Here is a 17,056-nt window from a genome sequence, read left to right on the forward strand (position 1 = left end):
CTTGAAGTCCCCAAAAGATCCCTTTAGTATGTTCTAAATGGGACCTGTGTCCCATTTCAGGCTTTGCTTCTGCCATCCTAGAAGCACAGTGTTCTTTTCCTTCAGCTAATTATGTTGCAGATTACACGTAATTATAGAATACAAAATTCTATGGCAATACTTTTACCCTTCCATGTTACCTTTCTATTTATTTACATAAGGGGATTCTACTTGTAATATGAAACTAGAATAGCAATCATGTACAAGAAATTAAAATTTTACCTCTGATAACCTAATATACTGTCAAAGATCATTTAATTTTAAAATTATTTTGCACACAGAATGCCTAAAATTAACAACACAGGAAACAACAGGTGTTGGCAGATGTGAAGAAAGGGGAACGCTTTACACTGTTGGTGGGAATGCAAACTGGTACAGCCACTCTGGAAAACAGTATGGAGGTTCCTCAAAAAGTTAAAAGTAGAACTACCCTACAACCCAGTAATTTTACTACTAGGTATTTACCCGAAGAATACAGAAATACTGATTCAAAGGGATACATGGACCCCAATGTTTATAGCAGCATTATCAACAACAGCCAAATTTTGGAAAGAGCCCAAATGTCCATCGACTGATGAATGAATAAAGATGTAATGTATATGCACACACACACATATATATATCCAATGGAATATTACTCAGGCATAAAAAAAAGAATGAAATCTTGATAATTGCAAAGATGTGGATGGAGCTAGAGGGTACTATGCTAATCGAAATAAGAGAAAAACAAATACCATATGATTTCACTCATATGTGGAATTTAAGAAACAAAGCAAATCAATATAGGGGGGAAAAAGAGAGGCACACCAAAAAACAGACTCAACTATAGAGAACAAACTGATGGTTACTGGAGGGGAGGTATGTGTGGGCAGACGTTAAACAGTGATGGGTCTTAAGGAGGGCACTTATTGTGAAGAGCACCAGCTACTGTATGTAAGTGATAAATCACTAAATTCTACACATAAAAAATAAAATACATTAAATTATTTTGATTGGAAATAATTATAATTATCATATAAATTAACAGCACAAGTCTCATATTAATTCCAGACTTTGATTTTTATAAAGTATACTCATATTAAGGGGCACCTGAGTGGCTGAGTCAGTTAAGTGTCTGACTCTTGATTTTGGCTCAGGTCATGATCTTGGGGTCCTAGGATCAAACCTTGCACTGGGCTCCCTGCTCAGCAGGGAGCCTGCTTGAGATTCTCTCTCCTTCTTTAGTCCCTCCCTCCATACTCTTCCTCCCTCTCTCTCTCTCTCTCTCACTAAAATAAATAAATCTAAAAAAATTATATTAAGAAATGAGAATGAAGATATATACTTTAAAAGGTCAGTAATATTTAGAATAATTCTGAAATTATAAATAAGCACACACAGTAATTAAAAATCGTAAGGCTCTTAGCGTTGTAAAATTACTATTTTCAGAATGTAAGTAGCTCAACAATATTTTAAATGGATCACATTTTAAATAGGAAACTACATTATTAAGCAGTGGATCTGAAAGAAAAGTTAGGAAAGAATGACCAGAAAAACAGTTTCCTTTTTTAGATCAAAATAGGATTGATTTCTATGGAGAATGACCTTTCTTTTCTCCATCTGAGTCAGGAAGAGGGATTACTGGAAAGCTGCCATCTGGGATATGACACTTCACAGTCATGCTAAAATAATACTAAGTTCAAACCAAACTCGGTTTCTCTGTTCTGTTTCCCATGTTGGTGAATAGCATCTGCATCTGCTCACTCAAGATTGTACTCAGGAATGATGTTAGACTTTCTTTTACTCCCACTTCTAAAGAATGACCACACCGACGGATGCAAGCTCCTTAGCATCTCTCCTACGCAAATTCTCCTCTCCATCCCCACTTGCCACTATTTGGCACCCCCCTTCGCCTAGAATACTGCCAAGGTCTTCTAACTGATTACCATCTACACATTGCCACTACAGATCTTTTTCTTTTCCTTTCTTTTTTTGCCACTATAGATCTTATAACACAAAGCTGGGCATTTCTTAGCCTAAATTATTTAAAGAATTCCCATAGATCTCACAGGGATCTTCCCAACTTCTGGTCTCCTGTCTTGCCAGAATCTCCACTGCAATTTATGTTTCTTCTAAATTACGTGCTATTTCTCTCTTTTGCCACATTATTTCATAACTCTGGCTTTGGCCAAAATGTACCCCTGCCACATATTGTTTTCCCATGACAGTGGTGAACAAACTCCTTTTTTCCATGAGAGTCAATTTATAAAATAGGATAACTTATACTGGCCATATGTTTTTTTCATTCAAAATGAAAATAATTGAGTTGCATGAGTTTTGGGGGAAGGAAGAAGGTAATTATAATTTAACATACTTTACTGAACAAGAGAAAGCTGATGACAAAATTGATATATGTATCAATTTTGTGTGTGTGTGTATATATATATGGAATATTACTTAGAAAAAAAGGAAATCCTGCCATTTGTGATAACTTGAATAACCTTGAAAGCAGTATGTTAAATAAGTCAGACAGAAAAAGACAAATATTGCAGGATACTATTTATATGTGGAATCTTAAAAGCTGAACTCAGAGAGAGTCACCTGAATGGCTCAGTCGGTTAAGAGTCTAGCATCGGCTGTCCTGGGATGAGCCCTGCATCAGGCTCCCTGCTCCACGGAGGGCCTGCTTCTCCCTCTCCCTCTGCCTGCTGCTCCCCCTACTTGTTCATTCTCTCTCTCTCTCTCTCTCTCTCAAATAAATAAATGAAATCTTAAAAAAAAAAAAAAAAAAAGCTGAACTCAGAGAACAGAGTAAGAGTGGTGATTACCAGGGGTAGAGGGTGTAAGAAATGGGGAGATATTTGTCAAAGGGTACAAAGTTCCAGTTATAAGAAGATCAAGTTCTGGGGATCTAAAGTACAGCCTGGTCATTATAGCTAATAATACAGTATTATATACTTGAAAGTTGATAAGAAAGTAGCTATTAAATGTTCTTACCACAAAAAGAAACTGTAATTATGTGATGCCATGGAGGTTTTAGCAAATGCTACTTAATGTTCATCATTTTGCAATACATAAATGTATCAGATCATACCTTAAACTTACACAATGTTAAATGTCAATTATCTCAATAAAGATATATGTTATATCTCAATAAAGCTGGAAAAAAATTACCCCTTCTCTGCCTTCAAGTTTGTTTTGTGGAAGGGTTGTCTTCATTCCTTCTGCTTTATATGGATTAAAATAAACTATTTTATTGGAAATTCAGTCAAGGGCCACATCATAAGCTCAACTGGCTACAAGAAGCTCTTTATCTACTTATCAGTAGTGTATATTATCTTAGCTTGTATTTGGAGTTAAGGACAATTAATATTAAAATATTAACTAGCTTCATTATCAGTTTCCATAAGCAGAGAATAACATCTAAGTAAGATCAAAAAAAAAATTATCTTCTTAGTAGTATTTCTAAGATACTAAAGAATTGTTCATACTTTCTTACCCAAGGTGAGAGAGAAGATGTTAATGCCAGTGTACTATTAATTACAAAATTATTATACATTAGCTCTTTAAATATGTATTATAAAATATTAAAAGCATGGAATATTACAAGCTGTGCCTCATAGCATTAACCTCGTTGTTCTCTCTGTACATTCCTTCCCCTCTTCTCTGTCATTTAAACAGTTCAGGATATTCCCTACCCAAACTGAAAGGATAACAAAGGCTCAAAGAAAAGGTCCTGAGTAGTAGAGAAAGTGACTTGCTTGTTGAATCCATCACAGAGAGTGCCATGCTTGAACACAAACTTCTGAATTATTCTCTGATTTGCCATTTAATGATCCTGGCATACTGTATTCTCATCGTCTCCAAAGAGTGTTAGAAACTGAGCCACATTCTATGGTGAATGGGGTCTCAAAGACAAATTTCATTCCCTAACCATGGTAGAACTTAACTGAACCAGTAGATTTCTCAGTGAGCAGACACAACAGCAGATATATTAATACTTACAAATATATATATGAATATATAGAGTATATATTACTTATATAAACATATGAATATATAAATACATATGAAATCAACATTTGTGTAACCACCACTCAGCTTAATAAGACATGATCAGTAGTGCTGAAACCATGCACCTCTCCTTGACCACATCACCTTCCCTCCTTCCCACTTTTCACCTCAATTAACCACTAACCAGGCTTTTTTATTTACCATTGCAACATGCTTCACAGTTTCTTTTTTAAAGTGCATTGTTCAAATTTTTCCTTATTGTACATAATATAGCAATAGCTAGAAGCCAACTGGGAATATACAATGATGCTCAGTACACAACACATATTGATAGGAATGTCAATCCAACATATTTTTACACATTTACCTAAAGTGTTTAAGAGGCATAGCTGAATTCCACATATTTCCTTTAAAAAAAAATCACCACAGACATGACACATGGAACTGAGCTAATCACAGAGGTCCTGGCTGTCAGCAGCATCTCCCCTGAAGGACACTCTTTTCCTCAAAAATATTCTTCATTCTGCCCCTAGCCTGTATTATTCAGAATATTCCTCTTTGGTGGCCTGGAACCATCACTCCTCTTACAAAACCAGCAGCCAAAAGCAAGTTCTATCTTCAGTATCTGGGCAATATTTTCAGAAAATAAACTATTTCTTCTCAGCAAGCCTGTGCATATGAGCATTCAGGGGCTGATTTTCCGGTTTATAGATTATCTAAAACCCTTCGCTTTGCTCCTCCTTCCTTGCTTTTGGCCATTTCCTGCTCATTAGCATTGCCACTGAAGGGTAGACAGGAAAAAGAAAAAAGAAAAAATGAGAGCAGGCAGTTTTGCTATTTATTAACTATTTATCAACCACAACAAGGACTCTTGTGGAGAAAGATACAAGTAATAGTCAGTTTTTGAACTATCCCTTATTTTCAATTTTTGTTGTTTGTCCTAGTCTCAATTACACTTACATAATTAAAAGTTGGTATAAAAATGTTTTCCCAACAGTCCTTATTCTATTTGTAAAAGTAACTAATTTTACTTTTTCAGTGAGGTAATTTTTCCCTTTTGTTTGCTAGGGTATAAAACTGTCATTTTCATTGATGTTTTATACATCCAGAACAAAGTACAGATTAGTAACATGAAACAGTAATACTAGTAGGTTCAAAAGTAAAGAAAAAAGAAAATGTAATTTAATTTCTCCATACCCAAGGAACCATGCTTAGTGGGATGATCTAATATGTCCCATTAAATTTAAAAAGGAACTCATTATTTCTATTAATTACAGAATAACTGGATCTTAAAGCTACTTCCTCCTTTACTTGACCTTAGAGCACAACTACTAGGGTCTATAGAAGACAAAATGAAAAGAATAAGAGAAAAAACAGAACATGGCAGAGACTTTCCCTTAGCACTTGCTAGCACATGACTGCACTGTCTTTCTAGTCTATAGGTATAACATGGTAAAGAAGCAAACATCAGATTCAAAGAAAGTTCTATTATAAATTAAGACCTTCTTTAAATGGTAATCTCCCTATCCCATTGATATTTTTACCGGAAATATACGTTTGTTTTACGGCACTTTAAGGGCACCATAAAGATGGCATTTGTGGAATTATCCCAATCTCCCATGACCTAGTAGAACATAGTTATCCAACTGTGAGTCCTAAATTGCTCTACTTCAGCTTCCTAATATTATAATATGATCTCAGAAGGCAGATATACATAAAAGTTTTTGAAGGATGGTAAACACGTCTTATGTGAATAGCTTTATAATCAACTAAGTATGTAATAGGTGCTCAATAAGCATTTGTTCAAAAAAAAAAGGGCACATGTTATGGTTTTCATGTAACCCTAAAAGTATATTTTCTGCAAATGGAAGATAATGATATAGATCATTTCTCAGCTTGAAAATTATGAATTATAAAAAATATCCAAAACTCACCATGACTACACCACCAGGAAACAGAAGAGTAACCCCTCCTCAAGTCTGTGTTTGACTCACCACCACACTAATGATGTGTTAAAATTTTTTTCAGTAATTTTGTTAGTAAGAAATTTATAATGGTTTTCATAAAAACCATGTGTCCCCTGGGCTATGTAAGAATTTCTGGCATTTCTAAAAAAAATCACTAGTTTTCTGTTATTGCCGTTTACAGAAGTCACAAAGAAGAAATTGGACACTGAAGAGCAAGATCATAATTGCCACTATACTCCCAACAATTTTCTCTGTTGTCAGATTGTAGAGATTATCAGAAGAAAGAATCAGTCTTCCAGATTAGCTACACACAACAGAAAAATAGGACGGACTCTCTTGTCCCACTTTAACTCCTAAGATATTACCTGGCTTTTGTGGGGCATGCCATTTTAATGATATCAAGGTTAAGTACACTAAGCACCTCCACGAATTTTAGGTGGCTATTAAACTTAAATTCATATTTAAATCTGCTAAACACTTCCTTCAAATTATTATAGTTCACCACTCTAGGAAGTTAGGAACTAGCAAGTTTAAAATAACTTTTGATATTATATATTTCATTAATTATGTTCCTTGGCTCCAGCCATACCAGCTTGCTTTTTTTATCAGTCATTGCTGTGCCCAAGCCACAGGACAGCTATCTCCTCACTGTTCATGTATTCCATGTTTATACATTAATTAATAGATGTAAGCAAGCAGAAACAACATATTTTTATAGAGCAGATAGCACTGGATATGACAAAGAACACAGACAAATATAATTCACCTGCTATTGGCATTCTTATTTTAATACACATATTCTTATTTTAGCTGCAGACCAATGAAATATACGTAACTTATGTGTGTATTAGTAAGAGACCAATGACAGAACTAAGGTTCATTTTCAGAAGGCTGAATTCTGAGGTTAGAAAATTTAGAACATTTCCTTTCCTCATTTTCACCTATGACTAAAGATCTGTCAGGTATAGTATAGCACAAATAGAAGTGAAAGTTCTATAAAAGGAAATATTTAAAGGTGTCACTGAAAATTAATATCAGATGAATCTGTTTCATCATTTAATTTCTATGTGGCAATGATATGCATTGCCTTATGAAATAACTGTATTTTTTAAAAATTGTCCCAAATGATTTTTTTAAGTATATCAAATATATGGTAGAATTTACATAGAGGAAACCCATAATCAATTCAAACGTATCTACTTTAACAAGAGGATTTCATACCATTTTGATACCATTTATCATATAGGAATATTATGTGTTCTTAAAATTAATATATTACTAAAAAACTAAATGTTGATTCTATTTATAATGGTATACCAATACTCCTCAAGGTATAATCCACTCAATTTCAGGTAAAAAATTTTTACCTAAATTTTAGCGCTAATCTGGGCAATTAAGTGAAGCACAAATGCAGAACAACTAAGAGTCTATTTCAGAGAGGACATCTAAACTTCTGTCATCCACTGGCACGGGCCCAGTTCCACTTGATCCCAGATTACAAAACAAAACAAAAAGCAACAAGGACAAGCGAACAAACAAAGATAAATAAAACAGTGCTATTCAAACACTATCCAAACTCAGGAATCCAATAGGTTTGAATAAAAAGAGAAAATTTATTTTAAATCCTCTAACTGAAAATGTTCTTATACTTGAAACTTAAAAAATTACCCTATATATCCTAACCTCCACCTTTAAAAAAAAAAAAAAGAGCTCACATTTTACCTCATATTCCCACCCCCACCACTCCCCTGTTCTCCCTTAGAGAAAAACTGAGAGTTCCTCAAGCCCCATTAAACCTTTAAATCCTCCCCAGTCAGTATTCTGTCACTTCCAGTCCACTGAAAGCACATTTGTCAAAGTTCTGTTTATCCTCAACAATTTTCATCCACAGAATTTGACAGGGTTTTTCATTCCCTCCTTGAAATACTTTCCTCACTTAGCTTCCAAAACACCACACACTATTATGTTTTCTTTCTAACTTACAGGCCACTCATCTTTCTCTTTTCCTGGATCCTCTTGGTCTCCCTGACCTCAACATTTTAGAATTTCCCATGGAAGTCTTGGAGTTCTCGCGACACGATTATTCCCTAAATGACCTACCCCTCATAGCTTTCAAGACCCTATCTAAAATACTGAATTCCAAATGTGCAGCTCAAATCCCTAAATCCCCCTGAAATTTCAAACTCATATAAACAACTGCCAACCTAATTAAATTCTGAAATTTGATGTTTAATAGGAATATCAAATTTAATAAATGCAAATTTTGATTTCTATCTAAAACTTACTCATTGCCCCATGTTCCCAGTTTCAGTTAATAGTAACATATTTCACCCACTTTTTCAAGTAAAGTATCTTGGAAGCCTCTTCACTCCCTCTGGATTCCTTCTAGCCAAGCAATCCATCAGAAAATCCTATTTCTATTTTCAAAATATATCCACAATCTGACAACTACTCATCTACTTCAGCTACCAGTCCAATTCCCTATCCTCAAACTAATTTTCATATCTGTATTCCAACCAGTCCACCCAGAGATTATGTTACTAAAATATAAATCATTTCATATCACATGTTTTATCTCAATCCTCCAGTAGACTCCCTATATACCTGGAAGATCTAAATACCTTACCATGACCTATAAAGTCCCTACAGGATCCTCCATAGTTGCCTCTCACTTATTTCCTTCCACTTACTGCTTTGCTCAGTAATAAACTCCATATATGTTCCACATTGATTTTCAAGATGTTCCTTAAGCAAATGATTCCTTACTGTCTTGCTTCCTGGCCTTTACCTTTGCTATGCCCTCCGATATCAGATAGCCACCTAGTTTACTTTCTTTCTTTGAATCAAGTCTCTGCTCCAGTGATCACCTCCTCAGAGAGGACTTACCAAAGCACAGTATTCAAAATAGCATACTTTGTTCAACTGCCATTCTTTCATTTTTGTTCACACAATTTACCACTACTTGACATTATAACGTAGTTTATCTGGTTTTTGCCTCCCCCATGAGAATATAAGTTCCTTAAATACAGAGACATAGCTTACTTGTTCAGTATTTTAATTCCAGAACCTAAAAACGTTACTCCATAGAGAGTAGGTTCAGAATACATGTTTGCTGAATGAAAGAACATTCTCCCAATTAGCACACATACACGTTGTACAGTAAGTAATGCCTTATCATGTACTTTCAGGAATATTAACTTCTAGAATTATAATGATTTTGACAATGAAGCAAATGCCTTATTTAAGTTTACTTCAGAAAAATCAGGTACTTAGGCCAATAAAATAATTTATTTTTAAAATAGTACTTTGAATTATTTGGGGATAAAGAAAAAAGTGTAAGAATTGCTATTTTAATATAATTAATTACTCAATCTTTTTTATGAGTGAAAATAGTTGTTAATAAGAAATTGACTACAGAGTGATCTAAAATTTTTAAACACACACAGGCAGGCCTTTTGATACTAAGCTTCTTGTGCTTGCCTCTGGGCTTCCCTCTATTCACTCAAGGACCCTTTCAGCCTCAGCTTCACACTGGTAACCACTTGGTGGACAACAGGGTTAAAGCCAGAACACCTGCAGCAGGAATCGAAAATTATGAAGAATACTGAAAAAACACTGGCTATATCCTTTATACTCTGTATCTTTGAGTGATACCAAACATATGCTAATATTCCTGGTGTGCTTTGAGTTTGTAAATTCTAAAGGCTATTGTCATCTATGCTGGTTAGAACAGAAGACTACTCCTTCGTCCAGTCAGCCTTAATAAGCACTAGCATTGTGGTATACTGTAAGAGTAGCACTGAATGGAACACCTTAGTTAGCATCAACACTAGACAAAACAAAAACAAAATCTAAAACAAAAAACTAACAAATCCAGTTCTCTCAATCTGATATTGGAGTTATCTAGAATATCTGATAAACAAATATATTATGTATAATTCCTGTTCATACTGAAAAAATTAATTTTAATTTTAGTGATTAAGATTTTATGCTCCATTTATTTCCCCTGGTATTTTCTTTTATTTTTTTTTTTAAGATTTTTTTACTTATTTGAGAGAGAGCGAGAGTGAGAGAGAGCATGAGAGCAGGGTGAGGGGAGAGAGAGCAGCAGACTCCCAATGAGCAGGGAGCCCGATGAGGGACTCAATCCCAGGACTCTGGGATCATGACCTGAGCCAAAGGCAGACAGTTAACCAACAAAACCACCGAGGCACCCTATTTTCTTCTTTTAAAATCACTCTGAACCTAGCTATTTATTAAGTATAACTACATGAACCGGACTTGACTGTATACCTTCTCCCAATTCCTCAAATATAGGGATCTGTTTTCATTTTAGTTCACATAATTTTAGAGCTTAAGTGAAAATTAGTCTAAATCTTGTTTTAGCATTCATAATAAATGAAGACTAAAGAAAGTAACTTTCCAGGATGCCTGGGTTCAGTCAGTTAAGCAAGTAAGTCTTGATTTCAGCTCAGGTCATGATCTCAGGGTCCCAGGATGGAGCCCCACATGGGCCTCCACACTCAGTGGGGAGTCTACCTGTGAATTTCTCTCCCTCTCCCCCTACTCCCAGTCCCTCTCTCTCTCTCTAAAATAAATAAATCTTATTAAAAAAAACAAGAATAACTTTCCAATTTTGCTCAGTTAGCCATTGATAAAATTGGTACTTAGCCCCAAACCCTTAAATTCTAATCTAGAACATTTTCACTATGTCTTAACATCCCTCCCCATGTAATTCTGAAATCTGTGTCCACACCCAAATGCTAAAATTCACCAATGTAAATGACTTGAATCCACAAATATCCACATAATCAATCCCAGAATTACTTTAGTATTTTTCCTTATCTTTTAGATATCCATCTGATCATTTAATTTTACCCTAAGTTCTTAACACATTCCAACTAATTTATTATAATACTGGTGCAAGATGAGGTCTAAAAAGACAAAGTGTTCATTTAACCTAGTACTGCATTCTCTATGTGATTTTGCTTATATTAAAATGAATTTATCAGATTAAAGTTGACCTAAGTTTCATCTCCATTAGTCTTCAAATGGGATATGCTAGAGGGAAGAATTTGCCTCTTTAAAAAGATTAAATAAACAGAAAAGTTACCAAGTGATCATAGACACTGGTTATAAAAAGATAAATTACCACAAAAACCCAACGGGACTGGTAGTGGTGGTGGTAGTTGTATGTGTTTGGAAGAAACTGTTACACTACATAAAACTTAATATTTACCAGGCCAAAATTATCTGAAAACATATATGATCATGCACAAAACTCAATGGATGACATTATTTTAAAAGATATCTGTATTTTTGCCCACGTTTTCTTCATAGCTCTGTGTATGTGTGTTTCACGTTACAAACCTCATTTAGTTTGGTACCTCAAAAGTTCCATGAGTAAGCAGAACTACCACAGTTAAGAAATTGCTTAACAAACTCCATCCACTAATTTGCTTACACCAGCAGTAATAAGTATATTTGTATCATTTTTGGTGTCTTAGATTTTTGCACAGAGAGTATTAAAGAATATATTCTTGTTGTATTTTAAATTTGTGAAAAATTTACATCATTAGGTCTAGCAATCTAATCTACCTGGAGAATAGAGGGTGTTGACATGTCCTAGAACTACATTTTTATAAGAATAAGAGACAGGGATAATATTTCCTATTCTGGTTTGAAAATAAAAACCACCTGTATCTTATAGCATCAAGACCTCATTGGATGGCATTTTTTTCAGAGAATTAAAAAAAAAAATCTCATGTGGTTTTCAAATAGGACTACAAAGGAACAGCTCAGAATGCAGTGACACCTAATGGCAAAGCTATCTTTATAAGCCATAAGTGTATTTTCTAATAAACATTATATTTGCATTAAAACTGTGTAAGTATTGCTACTTACCAATATGCTGTCTATAATCTGAAATATGAAAATCTAAAAGCAATACCAAATACTTTACTTTTTAATAGTAAAATAACATATGCAAATGAAGGGGAAAAAAGAAAACTTCCAGATTAGAAAGTGTGGTTTTAAAATTACAATACCCTTTGAGATAAAATTACAATATGATAAACTTAGCCTTAGGAATTGAATTAAATATAATGTATCTTCCATTACTCCTAACAATTTCAACTGATTTCTACTGTTTAAAAAGTTGAAAGTTAATCACCTTGATTTTTATTCATATTTGAATTAAAATTTAGAGGAGATATTTATTGGGTGTACGCTTCACTCGGAGTAGAAAGCAAAGGTCCTTGGTGTAATGGCTTATTAGTCATGTCATAGTTGATATTGTTGATTAATAATACTGTCTAACTTAAGGCACATCTGAATTATGCTTCAGATAACTGTATTAATGATACAGAAAAGAATAGTAAAGTACACCCTTATTTTAAATTCAGAAACTACTTGTCCATACATTCCAGAAATTTATACTATATGCTATCCATAACTTAGAGACTAAACAACCACTGTAAATAATAAAGGGATTATTTAAATCACTGAGATATCTTATACAGTGCAAAGAGTCCTTAATGACTCCTTGGGGGCTATCATACCCAATGCATATTATGTAAAGAGGTGGAAAAGAAATATTTTGTTGTAAGACACAGTACATTTTCTGGAAATACTTTTACATTCTATATTTGATAAAACTGTCCTCAGTGCAAAAATCACGAAAACTGTTGCTTTAAATCTGCCATCTATTACTGTTTTTAATGTGGACATTTTATTCACCCATCAGTTCTGTACTTTAATTTGAACTTTTTTGTGATGAAAATATTCTGTGCATTGTTTTAGGCTTCTCAAACAAATCATAGTTAATGATTATTATCTCAGAGGATAAAGTATCTTGTGCTTATGAGAAAAACATAAATAAATGGTTTGTTTCTATTTCCTGTTGGCATAAGGTATTTTACTATGACTGATAACAAGAAAAACCTGCAAGTGATTTTCGTAATATGTGACTACACTGTTTGAACATACCCTTATAGAGATATATAACTGAGAATAGCTCATTTCAATCAGTTCTGTGAGCACAGGAACCAGATAAAGAAATGAGCATACATTAAACTGTTAAAACATGAGATCCTCCATATTAGATTTGAAGCAAAACACAAACTGTGCAGTTGACTGGAAATGCCACCTAATCCCTGCTTAATTAAAGCAGTGCTCTACACTCCTGTTGTGTTTAGGGAGTAAAGAGTGTGGAACGACTGATGTATGAAGAAAATAGCAGTCAGCGTGTCTAATCTCAAAGACTTTCGAGCTTTCTAGCTACATAAATCAGAGCGACTTTTGAATAGCCTCATAAAACACAGTATCATTGCCATTCCACTCACGATTTTTTGGTTCTTCCTACAGCATGCAGATCATTAGGAAACTTCTAAGCAATCAAGTAATGTGGGTCTGATGAAATTACTCAATCAATGCACAGGCTCAAAGTAAAAGCATAATTCAAAATTGCAGTTTTTATATGTCAGAAGACCTTTCTTTTGGGGGGCAAAGAATATCACAATCGAGGTGATTCATTTCTAAATACTACGTGTCTGAATGTGCTTTAAACAAATGTAATTATCAAATATCTTTAAAATGTGATTTAACAGAAAAAGTAATTATGTATGATAGTAGTGCATTTTTTACTGAAATAAATACACTGCCACTCCAATCACTGGAGTTTAACTATTATGATGTATTTCATCATTGTAGTGAATTCATGTGTTTAATAAAATATATTAGAGTTTAAAATATGTAACTGACTTTTAAAAACTACCTGCGTGAAATAAAAACAAAGAGAAAGAAAGAAGAATCGAGAGTTTTCATATATATAATTCTGTTCAACACTGAAAGGATTCAATATTTAAAGAACCTATTAGAGCAGTGTCTTTTTTATCTTTCCAGCTTGCCTGAACTACATATTGCAGCTACTTTCTACATGAACACACCACGAGGCTAGAAAAACCTTTCATTTCTGCATATGTCTTTATAAATCTAGAGTTTAAATACTCACTTTTCCTTCAGTTCCATCACTTTCATCCCTTCAATCCTGAAATAATACATTTGCCATAAGCATATTTCTCGCATTAAATATTTAAACGAAAGCAATCACCTCCTAAAGATAATTCTCTTTTGCTAGTCACCAAGGTAAACTGATCCAATGAATATTAACTGATGGTTTAAAACTTTAATATGGGCATTTAGTTTTGAATTTATTATACTTTGGCTGGGATGGGAGATGGAAGCAGGAGGGGCTTTTAACCTCTGACATGCACTCAAATTAGTCTTGGTCATCTTAATTTGGTAAGAAATATTTATCAATATATTATAAAAGATATGAAGCATTTGAAGCAATTATCAATTTGCTAGCTTCATGGCAATATTGGGTAGCCTATAAAAGAAGCTAATCCTCTTGCCTAATGTACTAATTGCATTCAAGTCAAATTGGTAAGTATTCCTTTTAATAGGATATACACAGTTCATGCATATAACCTGCTTTTTGAAGAAATCTGTAATTTGTACACAGTTATTTTTTTTTTTTTGGTCTGGTTATAAATAAGTAAGCCATGTCACACTGACAGACAACAGAATGCAAAGGGAAAAATACAACAGTTGTGTTCTATTTAGAAACAAATGATCAGACTGCATTGCAAAATAGTATTCAGCTGATAAAGGACAGAAAGAGCTGTAGGTGTTTGCAAATAATATATTTATCCTGTAGACCACAGAATAAGCAATAAGCATTTATCCACAAGCCTTTTCTCCTGAGCGATGAAGAGCGTAAGGCAGAAACCCCTAATCATAAAATGAACGTAAAGGTACCATAGTATTGTATCTTTCTGCATCCTGTTCCTGTCATTTACAATTGGATATAAATGTGTGTCATTTCTTTAAGAGAACAGTTCGTTTCTGAATTCTATCAGAACATTACTGAACCCCTCAATGAGGCCATGATTTCTCCCTGAAAAGTTCTGAACCCACAGGCCCTGTTAGCCCCCAGGCAAAACGTGATCTAGCAGTCAAGCTATCTAGTGCTTAATTTACTTAATGCATAAGTGCAAGGTTTTCCGAATCCTGACCTCATTACCCCTTATACAGAGACATGTATGGTTCTACTAATATAAGTGACAGAGAATGGCAGACATGTTTACAAAGACAGCCTCTGAGACCGAGGAGGAGTCCCCTGGAGCTGAGGGGCTGGCCGCTGTGGAGGCACACACCAGACAGAAGCCCCTCGCTGGGGCAGGCACAAGAGCCACCTGAAGCAGGTGCCCTTCCAGGACTCTGTGGGGTGTGTGTGGGGGGGGGGGTGTTTGTGAGAGAGAAAGAGCGCGCGCAGGGGAGGGGCAGGGGGACGAAAGGAGGAGATGCTGCGACCCATCTGTCGCTTCAATTTGAAGAACATCAAGCCGTGTGGACAGATAAAAGTCCTGTGCCCAGAAAAATTCCCCAAGAGGGGTCTCTCTTCATCCCAGTAAATGAACCTTGCTGGCCCGCGGACACGAATTTCCGAAAAGGAAATCGTCGCATTAACGCAGAAAAGGCTGCAGGAGCCCGTCTCCACTCAGCTCTTACGGATTAGCAAGTGAGAAGAGTTGGAGCCCGAAGCTGCGAGCGCTGTGCATGATAATGACGCGCGGCCCCCACCCGCCCCCGCCCCCGCCCCCGCCCGCCGCGGCCAGTCCCGGCCCGTCTGGTTGCCAATAGGTGGGGCCACGAGCATCTCCGAGCCGGCTCGGCGTCCTTCTTGGAGTCAGGCCGCCCGGCAGTAGCCCAAACGCCTTTGCTCTCGGCCTTACAGGCAACTCAAGAGTTGACCGCGAGACAAGGCGAGGCAGGTGTCTGCAAGGCAGCCCACGAGGGCGGCCCGCGCGCCCCGCGCTTCTCGTCCGCCCGGGGGCCAGTCTCGCCGCCGCGCCAGGCCGGGGGAGTGTGCGAAGCAGCCAGGCGCGCGGCTCCCCGTCCTCGGCTACACCGCCGCCAGCCCCTCCCGCCACCGTCGCGGCGACTCCGCGCGAGTACCGCAAAGCCAAGAGGACGGGAAGAGGAAAAGGAGGCTGGGGGCGCAGCCAGCACCCCGTCACCATCGCACAACGCTGCGGCTAAGGCAGCCCGCTCACGTTGCAAAACCACCTGTTCGATCCGAAGGGAGCTCCCCCACCTCTCACCCCAGTTTTCGCCTCACAGGTGACACACACCTCTTCTTTCCCCTAAAGATTTTTTTTTTTTTTAATGGAGCAAATGTACATCCGGGAGAGAATATGGAAGGTAGAGTCGATTAAACTTCCCTTCCCCACACACTCAGAACCCACCCCCCGCACTTCCCGGCACACACGCACAACTGAGGTAAACTCGAGACCCCCACGCATCCATCACACACTCCACGATTCACCGCGAAACAACGGCCCAAGTCAAGGTTCGAGCATCCACATCCTGCCAGAAAACTGAACAAGTGTGAGGGAAGGTTAGCGGGAAGGGGCAATAAACCGAAGCCAGCGCCAATAAGCCACACAGAGGGCGGAGAGGGGGAGGCAAAGGGAAATATTTGCTAACCCAAACGTTAAAAGTACCCACAGGCAACACCTGCCCTTTCTTACCGATGTGAATGATTGAATCCGCATTCGCCAAGTCCCAGGTTCGAGACCACCAGACGGACAAAACCAAGAGCAAGGGGAAAACTTCCATGTCCTCCTATGCTGAATCTCTTTTAGGATGGTTTCTCTTTCAATATATTTTTGTAAGCCAGTCCGAAGAGTTCGAGGTCACGATAGAGTTTAGCGCAGCTTTTTCTTTTTTTCTAAATTCCTATTGCCAGAGCAAAGCCTTTAATCGTCGCTGATGAAGGCAGAGCGAATTAAGAGAGCCCAGCCTGAGGAAACCTCCTTCGCAAAGCCGTGTCACTTGGAGGGGAATTTTGGCGTCGCCAGAGTTGTTTGCAGTTTGGCTTTTAAAAAAAATGTATCCAGCCTCGGCTGCTCTCGGGCAGGGGGAGAGGCTGGAGCTCAGACCATCCCCATCGCTGCGCCGGGGCCGCGGGTCTCCAGTCCCAGCTCCGCCGC

General features: G+C 36.8%; 1 protein-coding gene across 1 annotated transcript in view; it reads right to left on the reverse strand.

The window, feature by feature from the left end:
- GRID2 (glutamate ionotropic receptor delta type subunit 2) overlaps window positions 1–16,682 on the reverse strand; it is a 1,398,327-nt gene extending 1,381,645 nt beyond the window's left edge. Inside the window, exon 1 of the mRNA XM_028117832.2 lies at window positions 16,595–16,682. Within this exon, the coding sequence (XP_027973633.1) occupies window positions 16,595–16,682 (88 nt within the window). The remainder of the gene's footprint in view (window positions 1–16,594) is intronic.
- Window positions 16,683–17,056: the final 374 nt, after the last annotated feature.

The sequence above is a fragment of the Eumetopias jubatus genome, unplaced genomic scaffold (assembly GCF_037043125.1).
Source record: "Eumetopias jubatus isolate StellerSeaLion01/CBP00866 unplaced genomic scaffold, mEumJub1_p1.0 scaffold_2, whole genome shotgun sequence".
In the NCBI taxonomy this organism is placed as follows: Eukaryota; Metazoa; Chordata; class Mammalia; order Carnivora; family Otariidae; genus Eumetopias; species Eumetopias jubatus.